Genomic DNA, 23,348 nt, shown 5'->3' with positions numbered 1-23,348 from the left:
AGCACCACTCACCTCAAAGGAAACCTTGGTTTCCTATCGCACCCGCAGCACACCACACCTCAAAAACATAACCCGCCCGTCTCTCCTCATTCCCCCCTCTTCCTGGCAGCACATAACATACACGCATAAGGACCCTGAGTCTATTGCACCCACATTTAACACATCTCAAATTGCACGGAGTTTCCTATGGCCTCCTGAGTTACTCCAAGATCATGTCAGTACATGCAGCAATTACCAGCCAGATCATGAGTTGTAGCGTGCACCCTCTTGGTTTCTACACCAAACTCCATGGCAGCTAACTAGTTGCGTAGGAGGGAGACCACTAAGAGTAAAAACTCTTCAAACCTTAACCTGCATCCGCCCACTAGGAATTGAAAAACAACAACTTCATCCACAACTACAAAACCTAAAAATGATCTCAGCCTTCAAAAGGAACCCGAGTCTCCAGGACCTTCTATTAAGATCCAAGTTCAACTCCAACCGGAAAAAAAGAAAGGAACAACACATCCAGCCCAAAATCACACACAGAACCAAAAAGGTCATCTACCTTATTTGGTGCACCAACTGCAATAAACAATACATAGGTGAAACAGGAAACTCCTCAACCACTCGGCTACATGCACACATGCATAACATCCGGAAAAACAGGAAATCAGAAACACCAATATTTCAACACTTTCAACAACACAAAATTGAAAACCTAAGAGCCAAACCAATCCAACACAACCCCATATGGACACAAACAGAGAGGAACGTGTGATACCGTTATTTTTTGAAAACGGGTCCCAGAGTGGGAAAATCCTAAAACGCCGGATAGCCCAGATAGAGTTGTGTGGACTGCGAATGCGGATTTTTTCAGAAACAATGACGTATAAGCCCCGTATAAGCCCCTAACCATTAACCTCAGCTGCCGTTGCTAGACGCGTCATAACCATAGGCATATAAAGAATAAAACTTTAACAAGTCCATTGTACTTGTATTTTTTCAAACTTTATGATATCTATAGTCATAACAACAATAACAATGGCGGACTACAGGCTTATACTACCCTTCTTCATAAACATTATAAAGATTCTTTATATATCTATGCCTCCATACGCATGCTCCATGGCTTCTCTTCCGGTTTTAGTGAATTGGTGTGGCGGCGTCACAGCTCCAGATACAGGCCTGGCATATGTACTACTGTGTTTTGGGTCATTTCCAGTTAATCCGTGTAGACGCAAATATTTCTGAAAACGACGCCATGTTTACAGAGACTTTTTTCAAAACGATAACGTATTGGGTGAGGCTGCGTACTCGTGTGGATGGACCCTAAGATAGTACTATCATTCCACCTTAATAAATCTATTATCAAGGCTAATGAATCCTTGAGAACCCAGAAAATCCAACCCCTCTTTCTCTAATACACACACATCGGCCATCATCTAGGGTCACAGGACCATAAGCCCTAACCATAAGTCCTCACCCTATCCGACCACTTACTCTTCATTTTTATACCGTCCCCTTCAATTTACCCTAAACCTAAGGTCACAGGACCACAGCCCTAAAACCTAGGTCCACCTTTCCCGTACCACCTTCCCAAAAAACAAATATTGATTTTAATTACCTTATACAGGCCCCACCTCATCTCTTTTAACCTCTCTCTCCCTCTCACTCTCTCCCTTCCACCACACCACCCTGAATACACAAACCAAGGGCCTCGGCCTATTGCACACACCACTCACCTGCACCACTCACCCCAAAAGAAGCCTTGGCCTTCTCTGTCACCCATGCAGCACACTACACTCCAAAAACATAACCTGCCCCCCTCTCCCTTCCTTTTCCTGTCAATAACAATGCAGGACATGTGAAAAGTAATGACTTGACTCTCTTTTTTGACAGCACTATAGTTTCAATGCGTACAACACTGGACAATGTTGCCCCTCTAAAAAAGAAGGTAATCAGTCAGAAGAGGTTGTCTCTTTGGTACAGCTGCGTGCTTTAAAGGGTAGACATTCTGCAAAAATCACTTTTCTAGCTCTTCTACACTAATATATTTGATTTCGGGGTGCATACAAACTCTGAGCTAACAACAGCAATAGTCTCTTCTAAACCATCAACTTGTATTTCAGACCCAATCCCAACCGGACTATTCAAGGAGTTTTCCCCTTAATTGACGCTTCCATATTGGATTTGATCCATCTGTCTTTGTTGACAGGATATGTACCCAGGGTACTCTGGGTAATATGGCGCTCCAGGCTAGAGTCGTCTTTGCCCCCCCCACCCGATACACACACACACGTAAACCAATACTTTGAAATAATACAGCGGATTTTATTATTACATCAGTGCAAAGACAAACTGAAAATATTTTAAAAAACGATGAATATAGTGTGCAAAAAAGTCTATCTTAAACGATAAAATAGCACTAACCTCAGGAAATACAACGGCAATAAAAACAGTAGAATTCAAACATTTTAAAGTATCAGTGCCAGGAAATTTCTGCATTCCTGTTTTGATATATTACTTTGTAGCAAAACTCTTGAAAACAATGAACATGGCTAAAAGCTACAAGCTGATATTCATATTATATTTACAAATAAAAACAGATCATGAAAAGTAATTGTACTGCAGTCATATTACAAAATTTAATAAACTTACATTCTTCTTCATGGAAAGGCTCAGCTGAAGACTGTGAGGCCTCTTGTGACACAGGCTTCTCAGCTGCCTGTTGTGGTTTCAAATATTTTTTCATAGCACCTGGAAAAATCCGAATAGTAAACATTGATTTATTTGGATAATAGGTTACATTGCAGCCAACAGCCAAGCTTACAATAAACAAAGAGTTTATCTTAGGGTTCCTCTGATACATTCCTGGTGTTTAGGCTTCATCCTGAAAGTTTTACCCTCTATTTACTGCACAAGTTCAGCCAATGTCAGCTTGGCAGCCGTTTGCAAGACATTTACATTAGTATATTGTAAATGTATAGTAGACTATAACAGCTAGGGAACCTGTCTGTGAGTAGTAACTTTAGTAATAGTAACGACAGTATAGTACTGCTATTTAACACAACTAGCTTAGCACTTGATGTTAGTCAAAATGAAGAAATCAACACCTAATGCTTTAAAAGTTAATTAAGGTTACATACCTCTGCTTTGGGCCAGTTTTTCCTCCTCCTCCTTCCTTCGCTTTCTAAAAGCAGCACCTGACGGCTTGGGTGCCCTTTTCATTATAAAAGATGGAAAAAAAAAAAGTTACTAAAAATAACACAACAAGAAGCTGGGATACGCTGCCCCTCCCCCACCTCACCTTCCACTATCGTCAGGTTCAGGGCGCATGTTAGCTGGTCAGCTAAATTTTTTCATATTGAGCTTTTCTGTTCTTTTTATTATTTATTTAAAAGAAAAAGTGTCAAGAAATTTGAAGGATGGGTTGAAATTTATTATTCATATCTTCAAATATTTTTTCTTTAAGAATTTTTTTTTTTCACTTTGCAAATTACATTTTTGTGCCCCTCCAGCAGATGATGCCCCAGGCGACCGCCTGGTTCGCCTATGCCCAGAACCGGCCCTGTATGTACCTCAGACTTTTAAGGTTGCTGTAATTAAACCTTTACTTAAAAAACCTACTCTTGATTCAGAAGTGTTGGCTAATTATTGACCTACATCCAATCTCCCTTTTTTGTCTAAAGTTCTTGAAAACATAGTTGCAGCTCAACTTTGTGATCATTTGCATATAAATAATCTTTTTGAAGAGTTTCAGTCAGGATTCAGAGTGCATCATAGCACAGAAGCAGCACTGGTGAAAGTTACCAATGATCTCCTCTTAGCCTCTGATAGCGGACTTGTGTCTGTGCTTGTTCTGTTGGATCTCAGGGCTGCTTTTGATATGGTCGACCACAGCATTCTGTTACAGAGATTTGAACATGTTATTGGGCTAAAGGAACTGCATTAGGCTGGTTTAAGTCATATTTATCTGATAGATTCCAGTTTGTTCTTGTAAATGAAGAATCTTCCTCACACACCAGAGTAAGTCATGGAGTTCCTCAGGGTTTTGTGCTTGGACCGATTCTTTTTACTTTATACATGCTTCCGTTAGGTAACATTATTAGACAGCATGGCATACATTTCCATTGCTATGCTGACAATACTCAGCTGTACTTATCTATGAAACCAGATGAAACCAATAGGTTGGTCAGACTACAAGCATGTCTTAAAGACATAAAAACCTGGATGACTCAGAACTGTCTGCTTCTAAATTCAGACAAAACTGAAGTTGTTATCTTTGGACCTGAGCGCTTCAGGGAGAAATTGTCTAGTTAAATAGTTACTCTCGATGGTATTTCCTTGGTTTCTAGTTCTACAGTTGAGGAACCTTGGAGTTATTTTTTAACATAATTTATCATTTGACTTGCATATAAAACAGGTTTCCAGGACTGCTTTCTTTCACCTTCATAATATTGCCAAAATCAGGAACATCCTGTCTCAGTGATGCAGAAAAACTAGTCCATGCATTTGTTACTTCAAGATTGGACTACTGTAATTCCTTATCATTGGGCTGTCCCACATACTCTCTGAAAAGCCTCCAGCTGATCCAAAATGCTGCAGCCAGAGTTCTGATCTGGAACTAACAGGAGAGGTCGTGTTTCTGCAGTTTTAGCTTCTCTTCTTCTCTTCTTCAGTTGAGGAAATTCAACCTGCCAAAGGCGATGATGGTGCACTTCTACTCTAATCATTGAGTCTAATCAACTCCTCCATCACCGTCTGGTACGCAGCTGCCACGACCAGGGACAAGGCCAGACTGCAGCGTTTCATTCACTCTGTTGAGAAGGTGATTGGATGCAACCTCCCAATTCTCCAGGATCTGTACTCCTCCAGGACCCTGAGGCGTGCAGGCAAGATTGCAGCTGACCCCTCCCATCCCAGACACAAACTCTTCGACCCACTCCCCTCTGGCAGGAGGCTGCGGTCCATCAAGATCAAAACCTCAGGCCACAAGAACAGTTTTTCCCCTCTGCAGACCAGAGACCCCCACTGACACTGATCTCCCACCCCCACCACATTACAGCACATTACATTACATTAATGTGTACTATCTCCTTCACGGAGGAAATAAATACTTATTCCATTGTTTCACTTCCACTTCCACTTTTACTTACTATTCTTATTTATTGTTTCTTATTTAACTTTTCGGAAAACAAAGCACCAGCACACCACAAAAGATTCCTTGCATGTGTAAACCTACTTGGCAATAAAACTGTTTCTGATTCTGAACAATTTCATTTTTGTTGCGTTGAAGAAATTTACATATTCAGGATCAAGATGGCAGACAGTATGTGAATGACATACAAAAAATGGACTGTGGAATACTGATCTCAGACACAGCATTTTGACTTGTATATTTTCCATTAGTACGTGCCATTAACCAAATGGCAGATGGCTTATTAGACAAAATAATTAGTATAGACAGATTACCTATGAATAACATTTTGAATAACAGCTGCATACTAGTCTATGCTAATGCATTGATGCATGCTGCGGTTGTGTTAATAATCTGGAAAGTCCTCTGTGGAAACTACAAAAAAAGCTTTGCACTTTTGGAAAAGAAAAATAATAATCCTTGCAGGTGACAGGACACTTCTGTTTTCTATAGTCACGTTCCAACTTCAACCATTCAGATGAAAGCAGCACTATGATAATCAGCAAATAAAATGTATTATTGACATACAACACATTGTTATGATGCTATTTTCCTCAAGTTGTCCAGTTTTCTTAGAACTTGGCTTCTTTTGTTGTCTTATGTAGTCATTGATTAATGTGCAAAAATGATTTATGTTAGGTTTAAGTTACAGCTACTTTTAGATTGCTGCAACTGTTTTGTTTAGGTTATTGAGTTTAAGGTTTGATTGTGGGGACAGATACACGATGTGCAGTATTTGATTTGCCCCAAACTCGTCAGCGTGTGTCATTTTTATAATTGATTTGATAAATCATTTTTATAAAAAAACTCCTCACATAAGATATGAATGTGTTCTCTGAAACCATGGTCAAAATGAACGCAATAGAATGAGCAGAGCAGGCTGTCAAGGTTACATGCTGCCATTCCGACATCTCAAAATTAAGTGTCGCCATTCCGACAATTGGAGACCCATGTCAGAATGGCGACACTTAATTTTTTATCAAACGTCCCGTCATTCCGACACTTTTCCTCTTATGGTCGGAATGGCGGTATGTTTTTTTTTTTTAACATACTGCCATTCCGACAGTTCCTTTTAATAGCCTATTTTTTACCCAAAACATTTTGCACTAATGATATGCCGGCGCAAATACGCCCTAAAGTTTGGCGCACAAACTCTGCACATGCAGAGGCCACAGCCTCGCAAACAATCTTTAATAATCTATTATCAAAATCCCCTGAAATTTCAAATGTAAAAATACAGATACTAATGTAACTCTGGCGAGACTGAAACTGATTAAGCAGAAATACAGTGTCAGTGAGCTGTCACAGCAGCCAGCTGGAGCGGAGCTCTCCACAGAGCCCATGCGTCTTTTGCATGCTGTCATCATATGCAAAAGTAATAATTGCAATTACAGATATCACGGCTACTTCGCAGGACACAGTTGCGAGCACTCTGCCTTGCCTTGCCAATAGGAGAAGAGAGAAATGACAGCATGCAACGTATAAAACACAACAAAATGCAGTAAAAACGTTTATTCATATTATTTACGTGATTTATGAGTACTCGCTCCAATTTTGGGAAGCGCGGATGGGCTTTGCGCATTTGTCACAAACACACAGCCGTTGCGCAAGGCTTTATACAGCCTGTTGATATCTTAAGGACCTAACTGGTCACACCTGGGAGTAAATGTCATGTAGAGATTGTTTTTACATGACATTACAGCTGAACATATAGCTTTCATCCACAAACCAACATGGGAGAGCCCGAAGACGCATGTGCCAGACGCACATAGGCATGCGTAAAACCAATTTTGACCACTTCATGCTGTTTATTTGCTTTCTTTTAGTTAACTTTCGTTTCTTTTGGATTCTTGTGCGTGTTATGGAGCCGTTTCGGTCCATGTTTGTAAGCCTTTCTTTCCTGGATTTAAATTTTCGGAAGTTGAAACAAGTGGCATTGGAGTGTGTGATTGAAAACCACCGTGATCTGCTTCTCCTCCTCCAGTTGCCGAGACTTTGTGTTTTTAATAACGCTTATCTGTAAACATGTGTTAAACATAAATTGCATGAACAGAAAGAAGGGACTCACCTGTTGAGTAACGCACATTTCCTTATACTGAAAGCCTTGTCGGAATAGCGGGATGTCGGGATTTCGGAATGGGTGTTGCCACCCGGCTGTCAAGCACCTCGGACTCAGAACACAAGTGCAGGGTCAGTTTGGATTCAAAGAGATGTTTATTATTTAAACACACACAGCAAGGCAGGGTGAGGATCTCCAAGCAGAGCAAAGTAATGGGCGAAGAAAACCTAAGCGCTCTCCTTAGTATCTATGGCGGAGGACGAGCGCAGCGATGAAAGTCAAATATCTCTCCACGCTGGGAGGGAAACAGAAATGCTTTGAACAATTTAACAAAACAATGACACGCTCTCCTAATGAGGCGGATATAAACAAAGGACGCACTCTTTAAAAAAATAAAATAAGATAAATTTTTAAAAAAGCAGGCGATATGAAACTTTAACTGTAAACTTAAAGCTGCCTTTGATGGCCGCACAAAAATGTCTTAACGAACAAACACAAATCGCTCCACTAACGGAGGTTTCTAATGTGGCAAGGAGCGGGGTAGAATAAGGAATTGTATGGGCCAACAACGCCACCTGGGAACTTGCACCCCAAGATATAACAACTGGAATACAAATATGTATACGGACACAGGGTCGTGACTGAGGAGGCAGAGACAGTGCACGTAAATAAAACAAATCTATTTATTGAAAACGCTGACGAATAAAGCAACAGTAAAACTGCTCCTGTAGAAAAAGGGTTAAACACAAGATACGTTTGTAAAATTATTTTTATTAGCAAAAAAGCTAAAAGGCAGACTATAACAATGCTAAAATCCAAACAACAGAAAACTAAAATCAGTGGGCTGGAGCCTCAGTGGGAAGCATACTACTGGGTGAGTGTGTCCCTCCTTCTTAACCTGGGATGCAACACTACAAAAAGAAACCACTACAACCACACTAGAAGTGCCCCAGTGTCTACTTGCATGCAAAATGGGAAGTGAGGCCCTCACCACGGTGCCTAGCCTCCCACCTGATGACAATCAGGCCACACTGAAGCTCAAAGGAACAACAAACAAAGAGGGTTAACAAAGCCAGCAACTTAATCCATAAAATATTACAAATGTAAATGGGACAAAAACACTTAAACTAACCAAACTGGATAAACAAAGAGATACACAAAACAGAACAAAGGGAAACAAACCAAAAACTGTATAACAGAACTGTACAAAACAAACTAACAAAACGGCACAGCAACAAGTAAACCTAAAAGACAAAACAACACATGTTAGTGAAAAGCCAGATTTTAATTACACACACACAGACAGGATGGGGACCCTACTCACCACCTTGATCAGGTAACCGCACCAGCTCAGCAAGAGACTGAATGGAGCCATTTTGAGCCTTTATATAGTCACCCCATGACCCAAAATAAATGCACAACATTTTTAAGGTGTTCATTCATAACTCCCATAATATGAATGCTGTTTTGTCTTGTACTCGAGATATATCAACATCTGTTGGTCAACTTACCCTCACTTCTGCCGCATTATTGTGTCCTCAAAAAGTGAACTCTTCCATTTTGCACACAGTTAGAACCAGGACCAAATGTCTTATAATCTAACTGGCAGAATGTCATTAGATAAGCAGCTTGATGCTGTCAAGGGAGCCTGCCACCTTTCCTTTTCTACCTTAGTCGTGACTAACTACACGTTTGTCTTCAACCAAACTGGTAACATCCTATATATGTCCAATATTGTGAAATATATTTACAGTGATTTAGACTCTGAATCTGAGGTTTTTTATGCCTATGTTTGAACCTAGATGAATAACTTGAGTTATTAATGTCATCAGTGACTTCCAAATGGTCTGCGTCCATATTGCTCAGCTGTAATATATATACAGCCAGTGTGCATATACAGCCAGTGCATTTGCTCAGATTTAACAATATAATCAGTGACAGCAGTATTGTTCTTCAGATACTTTGAACTACTCCTTTTTTAACCCTCTACTTTATACTTTTTCATGGGATTGTCTTTCTTGTTTTGAAGATTTAACCATGCCATTTATACATGATCATTTTTGCCTCACCAGCAAACAAGACAGTCAGACAGCAGGATGCTGTGCGGCAAGCTTTCATTTATTGCTCCGAGGGGATCAAGGGATCCTGAGTTTACAAAGTAGGAAGTCTAAAATTGCAAAAGCTTTTCACTTACCAGCTTATACTCAAAACAACGTGCATGAATGAAATGTTTAGCTTTCAGAATAGAAAAAAAAGAAAACATGGTTTATATGTATTATATCCATAATCAGTTTTATAAATTATCACTGAGCTACATGTACCTTTCTGTGTTTGATTTGATTCTTTGTCCTTTCATTATTTTGAATTCATGTAAAGAATACTGTGTGCCCCATGTGCATTAAACGTGTTGTATAGATAAACTGCATTTATCTATGAGCACCATTCTATGAGCACCATTCTGAGCACCATTTCATTAGTGAGGATATGATGGTCTTATCTCATTTGTGTGTAGGACCTGGGCATGGAGTCAACATCTCTGGATGATGTGTTGTATCGCTACGCCAGCTTCCGAAACCTGGTTGATCCAATCACACATGACCTGATCATCAGCCTGGCACGATGTGTTCACTGCCCCAAGACGGTACATCACTATACCTGGCTTTTTCCCTACATGAACCATCACAACTTGATTCTTAACCTCAGTTCTTACTGTAATCTGAAACAAGTTTTAACCAGTAGCCAAAATACTAGTCACGGTCATTGCACATTGGTTAACTGTGGGAAGCTCGGATAAGTCCCTAAGTAAAGGAGGTTTGCAGACGCTGGTGTGAAGTCAGCTGAGGTACCCTTGAGCAAGGCACCATACCCCCATGCTCCCCGGGTGCTGTGAATGGCTGCCCACCGCTCCAGTGTATTGCATCTGTCTCTATAAGTGTGTGACCCTGTGCATGTGTGTGTCAACAGGTGCCAATTTTGTGTGTATGCATGACAAATAAATCTGATCTTAATCTTAATGAGCTTAAAAAGTCTCAGTCAGAGAAACATTCAACACATTATTTGTAAATGTAATCATTCCTTCTGTCTCAAACAATGAGAAAACATTCTGAGATGATCAGCTCATTGATCTAATCTTTGTCTGTGTCCTGACCCATTAGTTTGATGGAGTTCCTGTTAAAAAAAAGTGTGGTGTAGATGAGAAATTTTAATGCATATCTGTCATACAGTCATAAGAAATAGATACTGTATATGACAAATGAAAAGATGCAAAGAATTGTACGTAAGAAAAAAATTACTTCCAAAAGTAATTCCAGAGAATCTGGCAGTTTTTTGCTCTTTCGTTCCTCCTACAGTTTTGTGATGTCTGAGCCCTGCACAAGCACAGCCATGCACATTAATTTGTTGTCATGATAGAGGGGCTGACAAAGACACCTGCAGAAGGTACAAAAAATGTCCAGCAGCGATGTAGGAATGTGTTGGTTTTTTTTATACAATGCAATTCGCTTTGTGTATATTGGTGTGTTGCGAACTAGCAGAGAAACTTTTGAAATGCTGAAAACTTCTAAGTCTTTGGCATGAAACTTGAATGACGTTTCTACATGAGAAGAACATAATTGCATATTAGTCTGAAGCAGGACTGAGGTGGCTTCATGTGTTGGACAGATGATAACGATACCCTTGAAAACTACAAACAATGTGCAGGTTAGCATACTAACATAAAGAAGTCAAACTTACAATATTTTAATCAGAAGTTGTGGATTTAATCTCAGTGCCTGTCCAAAACAGGGTCAACACAGAGACAAACAACCATGCACTATGGCCAAGTCCCCCCTGCAGATATTATCACACCGTGTCGGGTGTGTTTGCGCAACTGCAGGTCTAGTCAGACAGTGGTATATGTATTGGCTGCTCTAAAAAAAACAGATACAAAGGTGTGTGGTTATTTTTTGCATTGCATCTTTTTTTGTAGTTTGCAGTCTATGAAAGTTTGTGATGGCAATTTTACTAGGTTGGGCCATTTCAACATGGCTCAAGTCTGAACTGCTGCAGCCATATTAAAAATTAGGCCCCAAACAGCAGCTTTGGGTTAATCTGACATACAGTATAATCGGCTGTTTAGAGGAATCCAGCAGACTGATTAAATAAAAAGCACTGTACAAACTTTCCAACTCCATGGTTTTACATTAGATAATTCAACTGTTGCTCCAAAAGATGACTGTTCACACTCTCTGCTAGGGCACAATGGTCAATTATTCGCTAAATGGTCCAAAGTATCTGCACCTATTCTTATGTGTGAACCTCGAATCAATTGCAGCAGATTTTACTTTTGAGTAACGCATTGAATAGCTCATGAAATTCTGAAAACAACGATATGATGCTTGGGCTTTCTTCCATATATGGCAAATGTAACGCGTAAAGAGCGTCACAGAGAAGTAGTGTTATGGAAGTTTTCAATCGCTCCCTTCCTATAATAACTCTGATGAGCAATGAAATAGAGAACTTTACTTTTTCTGCTGGCCGGCAGCGGCAATGGTATGAAAAAGGTACAAACAAAAGGAACCCAGAGCATTTATACCTGAGGAGAGGGCTTTGTTCTTGGGATGTGTAACCACACCTCCAGGGGGGGCAGGATTCAGTCTCGATGATAGACAGGAGGTTAAAAACAATTATCTTGTCTGAGTGTTAATTAAGAGGTAAATAGTTTGAAACAATTAGCGTGTCTGGGTGATATAAGTGATTAATGTGGATTGGGGAGTCTGTTAGTCCTGTGACATAAAATGTACCATCACAGTAGTCTCTAGCTTTGTGAGTTGCAAATTATGCATTGTCATGCATAATTTCAGATTCTGCAGTTCATTTGTTTATTCTTCTACAACATGGCTAAATGGACTTCAAAAACAAAATACAGTATGGAGGGACCTTTGGAAATTTATTTACGACGGGACAGTGATGCTTCTGACATCAGAGGAGGACAGTGATTTTTCTTTGACTCTACTGAAGAAGCATCGTCTGAAGAGGGAAACATTGCTCTTGAAAAGTAAGTATTATTTATATATTATTGGTATTTTACTTAATATTATGATACAGATAGATAGATATATAGATATATAGATAGATAGATAGATAGATAGATAGATAGATAGATAGATAGATAGATAGATAGATAGATAGATACTTTATTGTTCCTGAAGTAAAATATGGACTCAGCATTATCGCTCAGCAACATTCTCATCAATAAAGCATACATCAAAAAAGAGCAAAAAGTAGTGTTAAACACAGCTCAGTCTTCATTGTATAATAGAATTAATTTCTTTGTTTTTTTCCTTGATATACCTAATAGAACATCTGAAGATAATTCAGACGAGGACTTTCTCTAAAAGCAGAGGGGAACAAAACAAAAGTTTCGAGGAGCCCCTTCCCTCGTCTCCTGGAAAAGGTAAATTAAACAAAAGAAAAGCAAGTGGTCAAGGGAAAGTCAGAGGTAGGTAGAGGTAGAGTCAGGACCAGCAGTGGTCAAACCGGAATTTCAGGACTTACTGAAAACTGCTGGAATGATACTGGGGTTCGAGAGATTACACCTCCACAACCCATCTTCAAACCCCAATGTCCATTCGGACCCCTGCTTATTTCCACATCATCTGGTATGTACTGTGTAAACAAGTATTTTCTTCCTTTTAAAATGTAATATATTACGTATTTTGATACGGTTTTTTCTCATGAAACCCAGACAGCCTCTCTACTGAGAAATGCAATGAATTTGCCAACTTTTTTTAGCCAAAAAATCAAAACAATTAGACAAAACATTCACGCCACACAGACAAACAAGAAAACTTATCTGTGTCTAAAACCTAGTAATAACTCTGACATTATGTCACAATTAATATTGTTGATTTAAAAATCCTAGAGAAAACAGTTTGGCATCTGAAATCAACAACTTGCTCTCTGGACGTAATATCATCTGACTTTTTAAAAACTTTTTTTACCTCAGTAGAAAGTGATCTCTTACAAATAGTTATCAGCTCACTGCCTTCAGGCATTTTCCCCAAGTCACTAAAGACAGCTGCCATTAAGCCACTCCTAAAGAAGAGAACTCAAGACGCCTCTATGATGAACAATTACAGACCTGTCTCTAACCTCTCTTTTATATCCAAGATTATTGAGAAAGTTGTATTTAACCAGCTCAACAACTTTCTGAATGAAAGTGGAAGTCTTGATAACTTTCAATCAGGCTTCTGACATCATCACATCACTGAAACAGCTCTGATCAATGTGTTAAACAACATCAGATTGAATACTGATTCTGCTTATGTTTCAGTCCTGGTTCTTAGCGCTACATTTGATACTGTAGATAACAGAATCCTGTTGCATAGGCTGGAAAACTGGGTTGGACTTTCTGGAGCGGCCCTTTACTGGTTCAGGTCCTACTTAGAAGGCCGGAGTTATTTTGTTACAATTGGCAGCTATGAATCTGAGTGAATGGCCATGACTTGTCCCCCAGGGGTCAGTTCTTGGACCTCTTTTGTTTAACTTGTATATGCTCCCTTTGGGTCAGATATTGCAGAACTTTAACATAAATTATGACAGTTATGCAGACAATACACAACTTTATGTGTCTCTTTCACCAGACAACTGCAGCCCAGCAGACGTATTGTGTCAGTGTCTGGATGAAATAAACACCTGGTTGAGAGAGAATTTTCTACAATTTAATGAAGACAAAACTGGGATCATTCTGTTTGGTAGCAAAGAGAAGGGGGTCAGCATTAGTAAATAACTTGAGACTCGGGCCTATACAATCCCTGACTAAGTTCGTAATCTTGGCGTGTTGATAGACTCAGATCTGACTTTCAGCAGCCACATCAAAGCTGTTGCAAAGGCAGCTTTTTACCAACTCAGGAACATCAACAGAATTAAGGGTTTTCTCCCCCAAAAAGACAAGGAGAAACATCCATGCATTCATCTCCAGTAGACTCAATTACTGTAATGGTCTTTTAACTGGACTTCCCAAAAAGAGCATTAAACATCTGCAGCTCATCCAGAACGCCACTACTAGAGTTTTAAGCAGGACTCAGAGATCTGAACACATCACACCAGTTTTAAAATCTTTACACTGGTTTCCAGTCAGTCAAAGAATAGATTTTAAAAGCCTACTGATGGTTTACAAGTCCCATAACAGTTTAGGCCCAAAATACATCTGTGATATGTTCAGAGAATATAAACCTAGCAGAGCTCTTAGATCTAAGAACTCAGGTCAGCTTGTCCAGTCCAGAGTCAAGACTAAACATGGAGAAGCAGCATTTAGCTGTTATGCTGCAAACAAGTGGAACAAACTGCCAGTGGAGATTAAACTTTCACCAAATGTAGACATTTTTAAATCCTGGTTATAAACATTTCTTTTCTCATTTGTCTATGCATGAAATCTGCTCGTTATCTTTTAACTTATCTAGACTGCTGTTTGTTTAAAATCATTTAAATTAATTTTAATTATTCTATTTGTTTCTCTGTATATTCTTTTACTTATTTTTAAATGCTTCTTCCACTCCCCGCTGTAATGCTTTAATTTTATGTAAAGCACTTTGTACATGAAATGTGCTATACAAATCAATTCAATTTGACTTGAGTTGACAGTATGATTGTTGGATAATTAATTACACATTTTCATGAATAAATAAAAGGACTGAAAACCTGTTTGGCTAAGAGATTTGGTAATAGTCTTAGTAATGCATTAATAAAAAAGTATTAATTAATGGGGGTGATATGAACTGCAGGGATGTTTCCTGGAAGAAGAGATAGTTCAAGAATACAGATACCCAGGAGTTTACCTGGACAGTAGACTGGACTGGAAATGTAACATAGAGACTGTTTTCAAGAAGGGAAAGAACAGGCTGTACTTCTTAAGGAAGATAAGGCCATACATTTGTTTACCAAGGTGTAGCTGTGTAGTCTGTGTTCGAGGGTGTAATCTGTTGGGCCAGCAGCATCAGAGCCAGACTAAAAAAAAACTCAACAAACTGATAGCGAAGGCTGGGGACTGCTCTTGAGCTGACTGTAAAAAGAAGAAAGCTGCACAAGTTATTGAACATGAAGAACAACACTGACCATCCTCTTCATAACATTGTGTTAAAGCAACAGTGTGATCTGTGTGAGGTTTCTTCAGCTCTTTCATAGGACAGAGACATACAGGCAGTCCTTCCTGCCAGCAGCAATAATTCTTCATAATGAAAGCATATGACGATAGTTTTGGAGAAAAATACAACATTGTGGTGACCTACAATAAGGAATCTAGGAGAGACATTCACCAGAGGGCTTGTACCTATAAGAGCAAGGGCTTATGGGATTTGCGGATTTTATACAGTTTACATGTTCCCTAATTACGGTGCCAGTTACGGAGTGATCGTTGTTGTTTATTATTATTTTTGTTTTGTGGAGAGTAAATGGACTCAACTCACCTCCGTCTCCTGTCTCATCATTATTATTTACGTCTCCACAACATCAATATAATTTCCTTTTGGGACAAATGAAGTATTTCTTCATTACATTTAATTTTACATGGGAGATTATTAGCTAGGGTGACGACCCTCCCTGATCTTTCTCTCTCTCTCCTCCCTCCTGTTGTGGGCAGGGTCGTCAGGGAGTATTGACTTCACCTGGGTTCTGGGGTTGGGCGTGGGATCTGCATTTAAGAGCTCAGTGGCAGGAATTTCTCCCTCTCCCTGCAGCAGCTCTGGTTTGGTTTGGGTTAGTTTTGCATTTAGGTTATTTGTTTTCTTTACAGCAGATTGGTTGTGTATATTACTTATTTTGTTTTTTTTGCTTAATTAATAAGTCATTTTGAATATTAATTTGGTGTGTATCTCCCTTTGTTGCCATGGCTTTGCAGCCCAGGTCATGACAATAGTTACAACTGTAGTTAATGTTTTCAGAAAAATAGAAAAATACTTTTTTTTGATCCCCCAGTGATAGATATTCAAATTAGTCAAGTAGCTCAAAACATTTTAGATATTTACAATTATTATATGTTAGACAACAAGAATAAATATAAAAATACTAATGATACTACTACTACTAATACTACTAATAATAACTACTAAATAAATAAATTTGAGAAGAACATGTCAGCAGTCACTATTAAAAAGCCTTATGGCTGTGGGGACAAAGGACCTCCTGACCCTCTCAGTCCTGCAGCGCAGAGAGATGAGCCTCTCACTGCAGCTGCTCCTCTGTCCTGCCAGGATGCTGTGGAGATGTTTATTGTTCTCCAAATCAGAATATAATTTCCTCCTGATCCGTTGCTCCACCACAGCACTGGGTCTAGCCTTCTGCCTACAACAGAACTGGCCTTTTTCACCAGTTTGTCCAGGCGCCTACAGTTTTTGTCTGTAGTGCAACCCCCCCAGCAGACAACAGCATAGAACAGTGCACTCTCAATTATAGGGTGATAAAACATGCATATCATGTCACTGCAGATATTGAAGGACCTGAGCTGTCTCAGGAAGAGGAGACGACTCTGGCCCCTCCTGTACGCTGCTTCTGTATTGGCAGACCACTCCAGTTTATTATCCAGCATGACCCCCAGGTATTTGCAGGTCTCTATCTCCCCTCCATCAATGCAGACTGACTGGCATGGAGTTTTAGATCTCCTAAAGTCCACCACCAGCTCTTTGGTTTAGGTAGCCCTCAGGGGCAAACAGTTCTTTTTGGTCCAGTCACTGATGGACTCCACAAGGTCCCTGTACTCCTTCTCCTGTCCACCACGCACAAAAACAGTATGCTTGCGGAGCCCCAATCCTGCATTCCAGTGTTCCAGAAACACATCTCCCCATCCTGACATACTGTGGTCTGGCAGTCAGAGAGTCTATAATCCATGATGTTAGGGAGGGGGCCACATCCACACATAGAAGCTTGTCTTTCAGTATGGGAGGCCGTATGATGTTGAAGGCACTGGAGAAGTCAAAGAACATGACTCTCACATATGAACCAGGCACATCCAGATAAGCATATGGCCGATGCATTATGTACAGAATCACGGCTTCCACTCCTATGTGTTTCTGGTAGGCAGACTGGAGGGAGTCAAGATCCTCAGCAACCTGCAATCTCATGCGACAAATGAGTCTCTCCCAAGGTCTTCATGATATGAGATGTCAAGCCACCGGTCTGTAGTCATTCAGTTCCACGGGTTGCCCTAATTTGGGCACCGGTATGAGACAAGAAATTTTCCACAACACTGGGAATTTTGGTTCATATTGAAGAATCTCTGAAGAGGGACTGCTCGTTGACCAGCACAGTCCCTCAGAAGCCTTGGGCAGACTCCATCTGGGCCTGTAGCCCTCCCTGACTGAAATCTCCTGAGCTCAGCTCCAAACTTCTCTATAGTTAGACACAGAGGTTGTAGAGGAGGGATGGCGACATTACTGATGTTGCTATAAATCATAGAGATGGGGGTGGAGTGCAGCTGGACAGAGGAGGCCAGGCAATGGGAGCAGCCACAGATGTAGAGGTGTGGCTGTGCTCAGGATGCCTGGTGGTGGAAGCTGCCACAGAGGTAGATTTGCAGTTGGGCTCAGTAGGCCTGGTGGTGGAAACTGCCGTGGAGGTGTAGCTTGGTTCAGGAGGCCTGGCAGTGGAAGCTGCCGTAGAGGTGGAGGTACAGCTGGGCAGTGGAAGCAGTATAGAGGAAGCAGCAGCAGCAGAGATGGAAAAAGCCACACTATCAAACCTGTTGTAATATTAGTTGAAAGTATTGGCTCTGTCCACATCACCTTCCACAGACTGAGAGTTCTTCAGTCTGTATCCAGTAATGGTCCTCATGCCCATCCACACCTCCTTGATGGTATTGATCTCAAACTGTCTCTCCACCTTTTTCTTGTACTCCAACTTAGTTTGATGTAGTGTCTTTTTAGGCTCCTGTTGTACAATCCTCTGCCTTTCTCCATTCCCATTCTGGAACACCCTCTTTTTCTTGTTCAGGAGGTCTTGGATGTCCATGGTTTATTATTTGGATAGCACCTTACAGTCCTCACTGGAATTACAGTGTCCCTACAGAAGTTAAAGTCGTCAGTTATGGTGCTGACCCTCCTGTCCATGTTAATGTCCATTTCTTCTTCCTTCAACAGTACAGCCCAGTCTGTGACATCAAAGCAGTCTCTCAATGCATCACTCGCCTCTGGTGACCACTTCCTGAAAGATCTGGTAGTAACTGGAAGTCTTTGTACACAAGCTCTGTAGAGACACTGTCTTGTAAGCCTATGTTAGCATAGATAGATCTAATGTCTTTTCTCCAAGTGTTGGACAGTCCACATACTGTACAAAGCCAGTCAGGCAGGAGGATAGAGAGATGTGGTTGAAATCCCCTGTGATTGCAATGAATGCCTCAGGATGCTGGGTCTGTATCCTAGCAACGGCGTCATGGATGACGTCACACATTGTTATAGGTGCCGCCCTCGGTGGAATGTAAACAACGATGACGACTGTATATGGGAACTCTCTGGGCACATAGAATGCAGGGAAACCAACTGACAGCAGTTCAATGTCTGGACAGCATACCCTCTCCTTAATGGTCACATTGCAGGGGTTAATCCATCTCTGATTAAAAAAACAGGATAATACCCCCGCCTTTCTGCTTACTGCTCATACTCCGGTCACGATCCGCTTGTATGGCTGTGAAGCCGGGTATGTCCACAAACTGAGTCTGGTGTGTTGTTGTTCAGCCAGGACTCAGACAGACAGACAGATCAAACTACTCTCCTTATATAGCCGTTGGTTCAGCACAGGCGCCTCTTGCTCATCAAACTTGTTTGGTAGCAAGTTAGCGTTTTCCAATGTCACGAGGGCAGAAGAGGCTTGTACCTCCACCTCCTGTTGTGCCTTTTTGCCTTTAATATTGCTCCAGCTCTGCATCCAAGGTACAACTTTCTTAGCTCAGTCGAAATTGGATGTTTAATTCCGCGTCCAATCTTTGACAGTGCCAACAGTTCTTCTCTTGTGTACACTGCTCTATTACTGGTAGCAGTGCACATTGTCAAAAAACAAAAATAAAATTAAATGTAAATAAAAAGCAGATCATTGAATCTATTTTACAGTATAAAATGAATGAAAAAAAGAGTTACTGTTCAAATCTTTGAGAGAATTTTTTTGTTAGTTTTGTGGAAAGTTACATGTTTTCAATCAAAAACATCACACTCCGCTTTCTCTTCCTTGCTCTTTCTTTTTCTTCTTAATTCCTGCCATATCATTTTTCTGAGGTATTCTTTCTGAAGTTTTTATCAGTCTGACCTTGCACTTTTCGGTAGCTGTGAATCCAACAGCTCTGTGCACAGTTTGATTTTCTTTCTCTTTTTTTAAATGTATCTTTGCTTGGATGTATAGGAGTGCAACTCATATATGAGCTATGTGTCACCTCATATTATATGTGCTTTGAATAATTCAACTTAATTATTAAAATTATCGGGTACAACTGCTTTCATTTAAACATATGACAGGATAGAAAGCGCAATGGGAATTATCATGAATTGAACCAGTAAGTTGCACTAAGTATACATCCTGCATTACTGTGGTCATTAAGTTCAGAGTGTGGGCCTGATTTGTGTCACAGTTTTATGTTTTGATAATCTTGTTTCAGGTCTTGTTTCATGTTTTCAGGTTTCTGGTCATGTTTCTCCCCTGCCATCAGCTTCACTCATGTCACCTGTTTCCTTGTCATCAGCTGCACTCATTCAGTAATCACTCCCTCCACAGCATTTAGTCTCCTGGTTTCCTCTCATTCTTGGCAGAATCCTCACTACCCTTTCATGATCTACATGCCACAGTTAAGTCTTGTTAAACCGTAGCCTTGTTTTATAGTCTTGTTTTGTCTTGCTATTTATCCAAAGTCTTGTTTAGCCTTTTTCATAGTTAGGTATTTTTTAATCCGGTTCTGCCGCGCCCTCTGATTTTGCCTTGCTCCCTGTTTTGTGTTTGTTTTTGGAATAAACCTTTTTGATTTTGATGAACTGCATCTGGGTCCTACCTTTCCCGACCGTTCTGTGACAATTTGCTAATCTGAGTCACTATAAAACTGTAAATACTGTTAACCAATCTGTTGCTTAGGTTCATTGATCTGTTTGTGCTATTACTGTTACTAGTTCATTGCATCAGTTCTGTAATCATTACCAGTTGGGTTTTACTCATTTTTACTCATTTGTGCCAATGAGTAATCTTTTTTGATTTTTGATATCTCAAATTATGAATCCATTGGAAATCAAAAGCAACCTTTTCCCTACCTATTTATAAATCACCAATTTGTTCCTTAAGAATTGTATGGAGACTTGATGCATTGATTTTCTCCCCTTTAACCATTAAAAAAACATATCAAACGACGTTATTCTTTTTGTTTTATTTTTTATTTCAAAACTTCCATAAGAAGTACAAACCTGGCAGTGAAAATCCCTGGAGATGTTGTACTGAGTATCCACAGCTCAAGCCTGTACCTCTGTATTAAAGCTGTATTAAAAATGTGGTTTCACAGGTGTTTCCAAATAAAAACCACATGCTATCTTCCTTTTTTTTAAAACAACAGTATTTTTGTGGCATGAACAGAAATGCCACAATGATAAAGATTTCAGATCAAGCATAGCAAGTTCCACAATTGTCCAATGTGAGAGGCAACAAACAAATATCTGCCCACTCATCCATATGTCTACATACAACATACAATGATTTCCAAGCTGATCACATCTATATTTACATCTCAGTCTCTCACAGCTTCACACATCTCCCTTTTCAACAATTCATTTTCTACATGATAATAAAGAGCATTGAAAGATTATAGATACTGTCTGTTGAAGACAAGAAACTGAAATGAAGCACTTTTTAAAACCAGGAACAGGCAAAAATGACAACTGGATGTTTTGATTCATTTAATAAAAAACGACTAGTCCAAGAAAAGTTTAAAAAAGAAGTTACTAACAGGTCAACACATTTAGTTCAGAGAGCAAATTGGCTTTTTATATCAATTGTTCTCTGACAGAATGATTTGCAGTGATTCACTGCTCAACTTATCTGTAAGTCTGTCTTTACTTTCCTGTTCTTGTTCTCTTTTAATTCTAAAACTCATAATATTGACATTCTAATTCAGTAGCAGAGATGGGTGCAGAGAGATTTATTTTTTCAAGAGACCGATTTTATTTACTGGAGTTCTTAAAGCTTTGGACAGAAATGACTTAATACAATTTGATTAAAAATTAACCACACTCATACTCATCAACTAACTATGTTTATGTAAGTGTGTAATGAGGCATACAAGTTATTGATTTCTCATAGTTCCCAACACCGCTTTGTCAAACAGGCAGGATACAGAGAGCGCACACACAATATAATAGCCCATGATTACTGAAAATATACTGATATCAGCACAAGAAGGCAATTAAACACAAAAGGCAGTTAAGGGGAAATTATCTTTATTAAACATCCCAGATCAAGACAAGTGCAAACTAGATAAAGCTGGGCATTGCTGCATTACGTTTGGATGATAGAGGAGGCTGAACATCCAGTGTGGTCTGGGTGTATCTGAGGGATGCTGCCGCTGTTGCAGGCAGATGCGCCTGCAGTTATAAAATGAATAAACGATTATGAGACTAAAATAATGAAATACGTTTAATATGATATCAATAGCCTACAATATTGAAATATCACCGCTTTTCGATGATGCGCCATGTTTGTTGTCGAGCTGTGATATGCAAACTGTTGTTTGCTAATTTTGCATTCGACTTTTTTCCCTCCATCTATTTTGGTAAAATTCTGCCACACTGCCGATGTCTTTGACATGGATGGTAGAGGAAGACTCACTCTAAATGAAACACTCAAAATAAAAATAAATATTCAGCAAACCACCGGACATTCTTCTATCTACCTGTCTCTAATGGGTTTGGCTTATTCAAAATTGTGAAAACAAGGGGGGTGTTCTCTGAAAACAAGCTGTTACCTGTGAAATCACCCCCATTAGCACTTGGTACTTTCCTCCTGATGAAATGAATCATAGAGAGTATGAAATTAACACGGCAAAAGAGTCGACCAATCAGAATTTTGGTCGAACCAGAATGTATCGATCAATAAGTCGACCAGTTGACTAGGACTTTACAGCCCTACTCTCTATGCACTGTTCTGTGAGTTGCTGTCGTACCCAATCACTTCCACTTTGTTATAAAAGAATAGAATTTAACTTTATTGTCATTGCACATGTCACAAGTACAAAGCAACAAAATGCAGTTTGCATCCATCCAGAAGTGCTTTAGCAAAAATATAAATATATATGTCACAAATGTACAGTAAAGTTGTTGTGAAATTTTTGGTTCGCTACTCCTCCTGCAGCGATGGTCCGACTGGAATGAAAAATATATTGCTGCGTGCGCGTCGATCGGGACCGGTGTGCTATGACTTTTCTCTCTCATTACTTGAAAGGAATTATGGAAATTTTGGGAAAAAACAGTAACATTTTCAATGGGGATAATGCTTTGAGAAGGCCTTAACGAGCCCAAAACTGCCTCTCCTAACTCAGCCATACAGCATCACAGACACATCATTCAAAGTTTGTATGTGACAAGAAAGACTCAACTTTAACTGTGGTAAAGGGCTTGTTGATAGATTGTTGCTAGATTATACAGCTTTGACACAACGGCAGTTTACGTTTTAGGTAGCTAGAGGACCTCATCTTATGCCACTCACACTCTAACTTCCACTCTAAAATGATTTAAAAAAAAAAAAAAAACTTTCTCAAACAAATGCCTCTCACTTCCAAAATATCTGCCTGATCTGGACGAATTTTACATCAAAACGTAGGTATTTTAGTCCTCTTTCACTCTCATTGAGCTTGGCTTCACAGATTTCTCACAAATCACCTCTGAGTGCAGAGAAGGACTCCCATTATAAATATTCATGAAATTATTGTGAAAACTCATTTTAAAACTGCCATAAAAAACGAGCCACACACAGGACCAGAATAAAAATTACACCACTGGCTTCCCCCATCCCTTCTGGCGGTCACGGTTCAAGAATTATTCGGATACGACTTCTACTTTTCAAACAGCGACCGTTTGTTCCAGACTTGTGCTTCATAATTAAAACCCCATGATTTTAAGGGGA

At 39.8% G+C, this 23,348-nt stretch overlaps 1 protein-coding gene across 3 annotated transcripts in view; it reads left to right on the top strand.

Moving 5' to 3' along the window:
* lrrc75a (leucine rich repeat containing 75A) overlaps positions 1-23,348 on the top strand; it is a 133,622-nt gene that overhangs the window by 27,230 nt on the left and 83,044 nt on the right. For all 3 annotated transcript variants that reach the window (XR_011917159.1, XR_011917160.1, XM_072393083.1), the window contains exon 2: positions 9,751-9,879. Coding sequence is in view for 1 of the 3 variants with exons in the window: in XM_072393083.1 (XP_072249184.1) it covers positions 9,751-9,879 (129 nt within the window). In the remaining 2 variants the exon portion in view is untranslated. The remainder of the gene's footprint in view (positions 1-9,750; positions 9,880-23,348) is intronic.

The sequence above is a fragment of the Leuresthes tenuis genome, unplaced genomic scaffold (genome assembly GCF_036924035.1).
Source record: "Leuresthes tenuis unplaced genomic scaffold, fLeuTen1.0.hap1 SCAF_9, whole genome shotgun sequence".
Taxonomy (NCBI): Eukaryota; Metazoa; Chordata; class Actinopteri; order Atheriniformes; family Atherinopsidae; genus Leuresthes; species Leuresthes tenuis.
The sequence above is the reverse complement of the archived record's forward strand: the minus strand, read 5'-3'. Positions and strand labels throughout refer to the sequence as shown.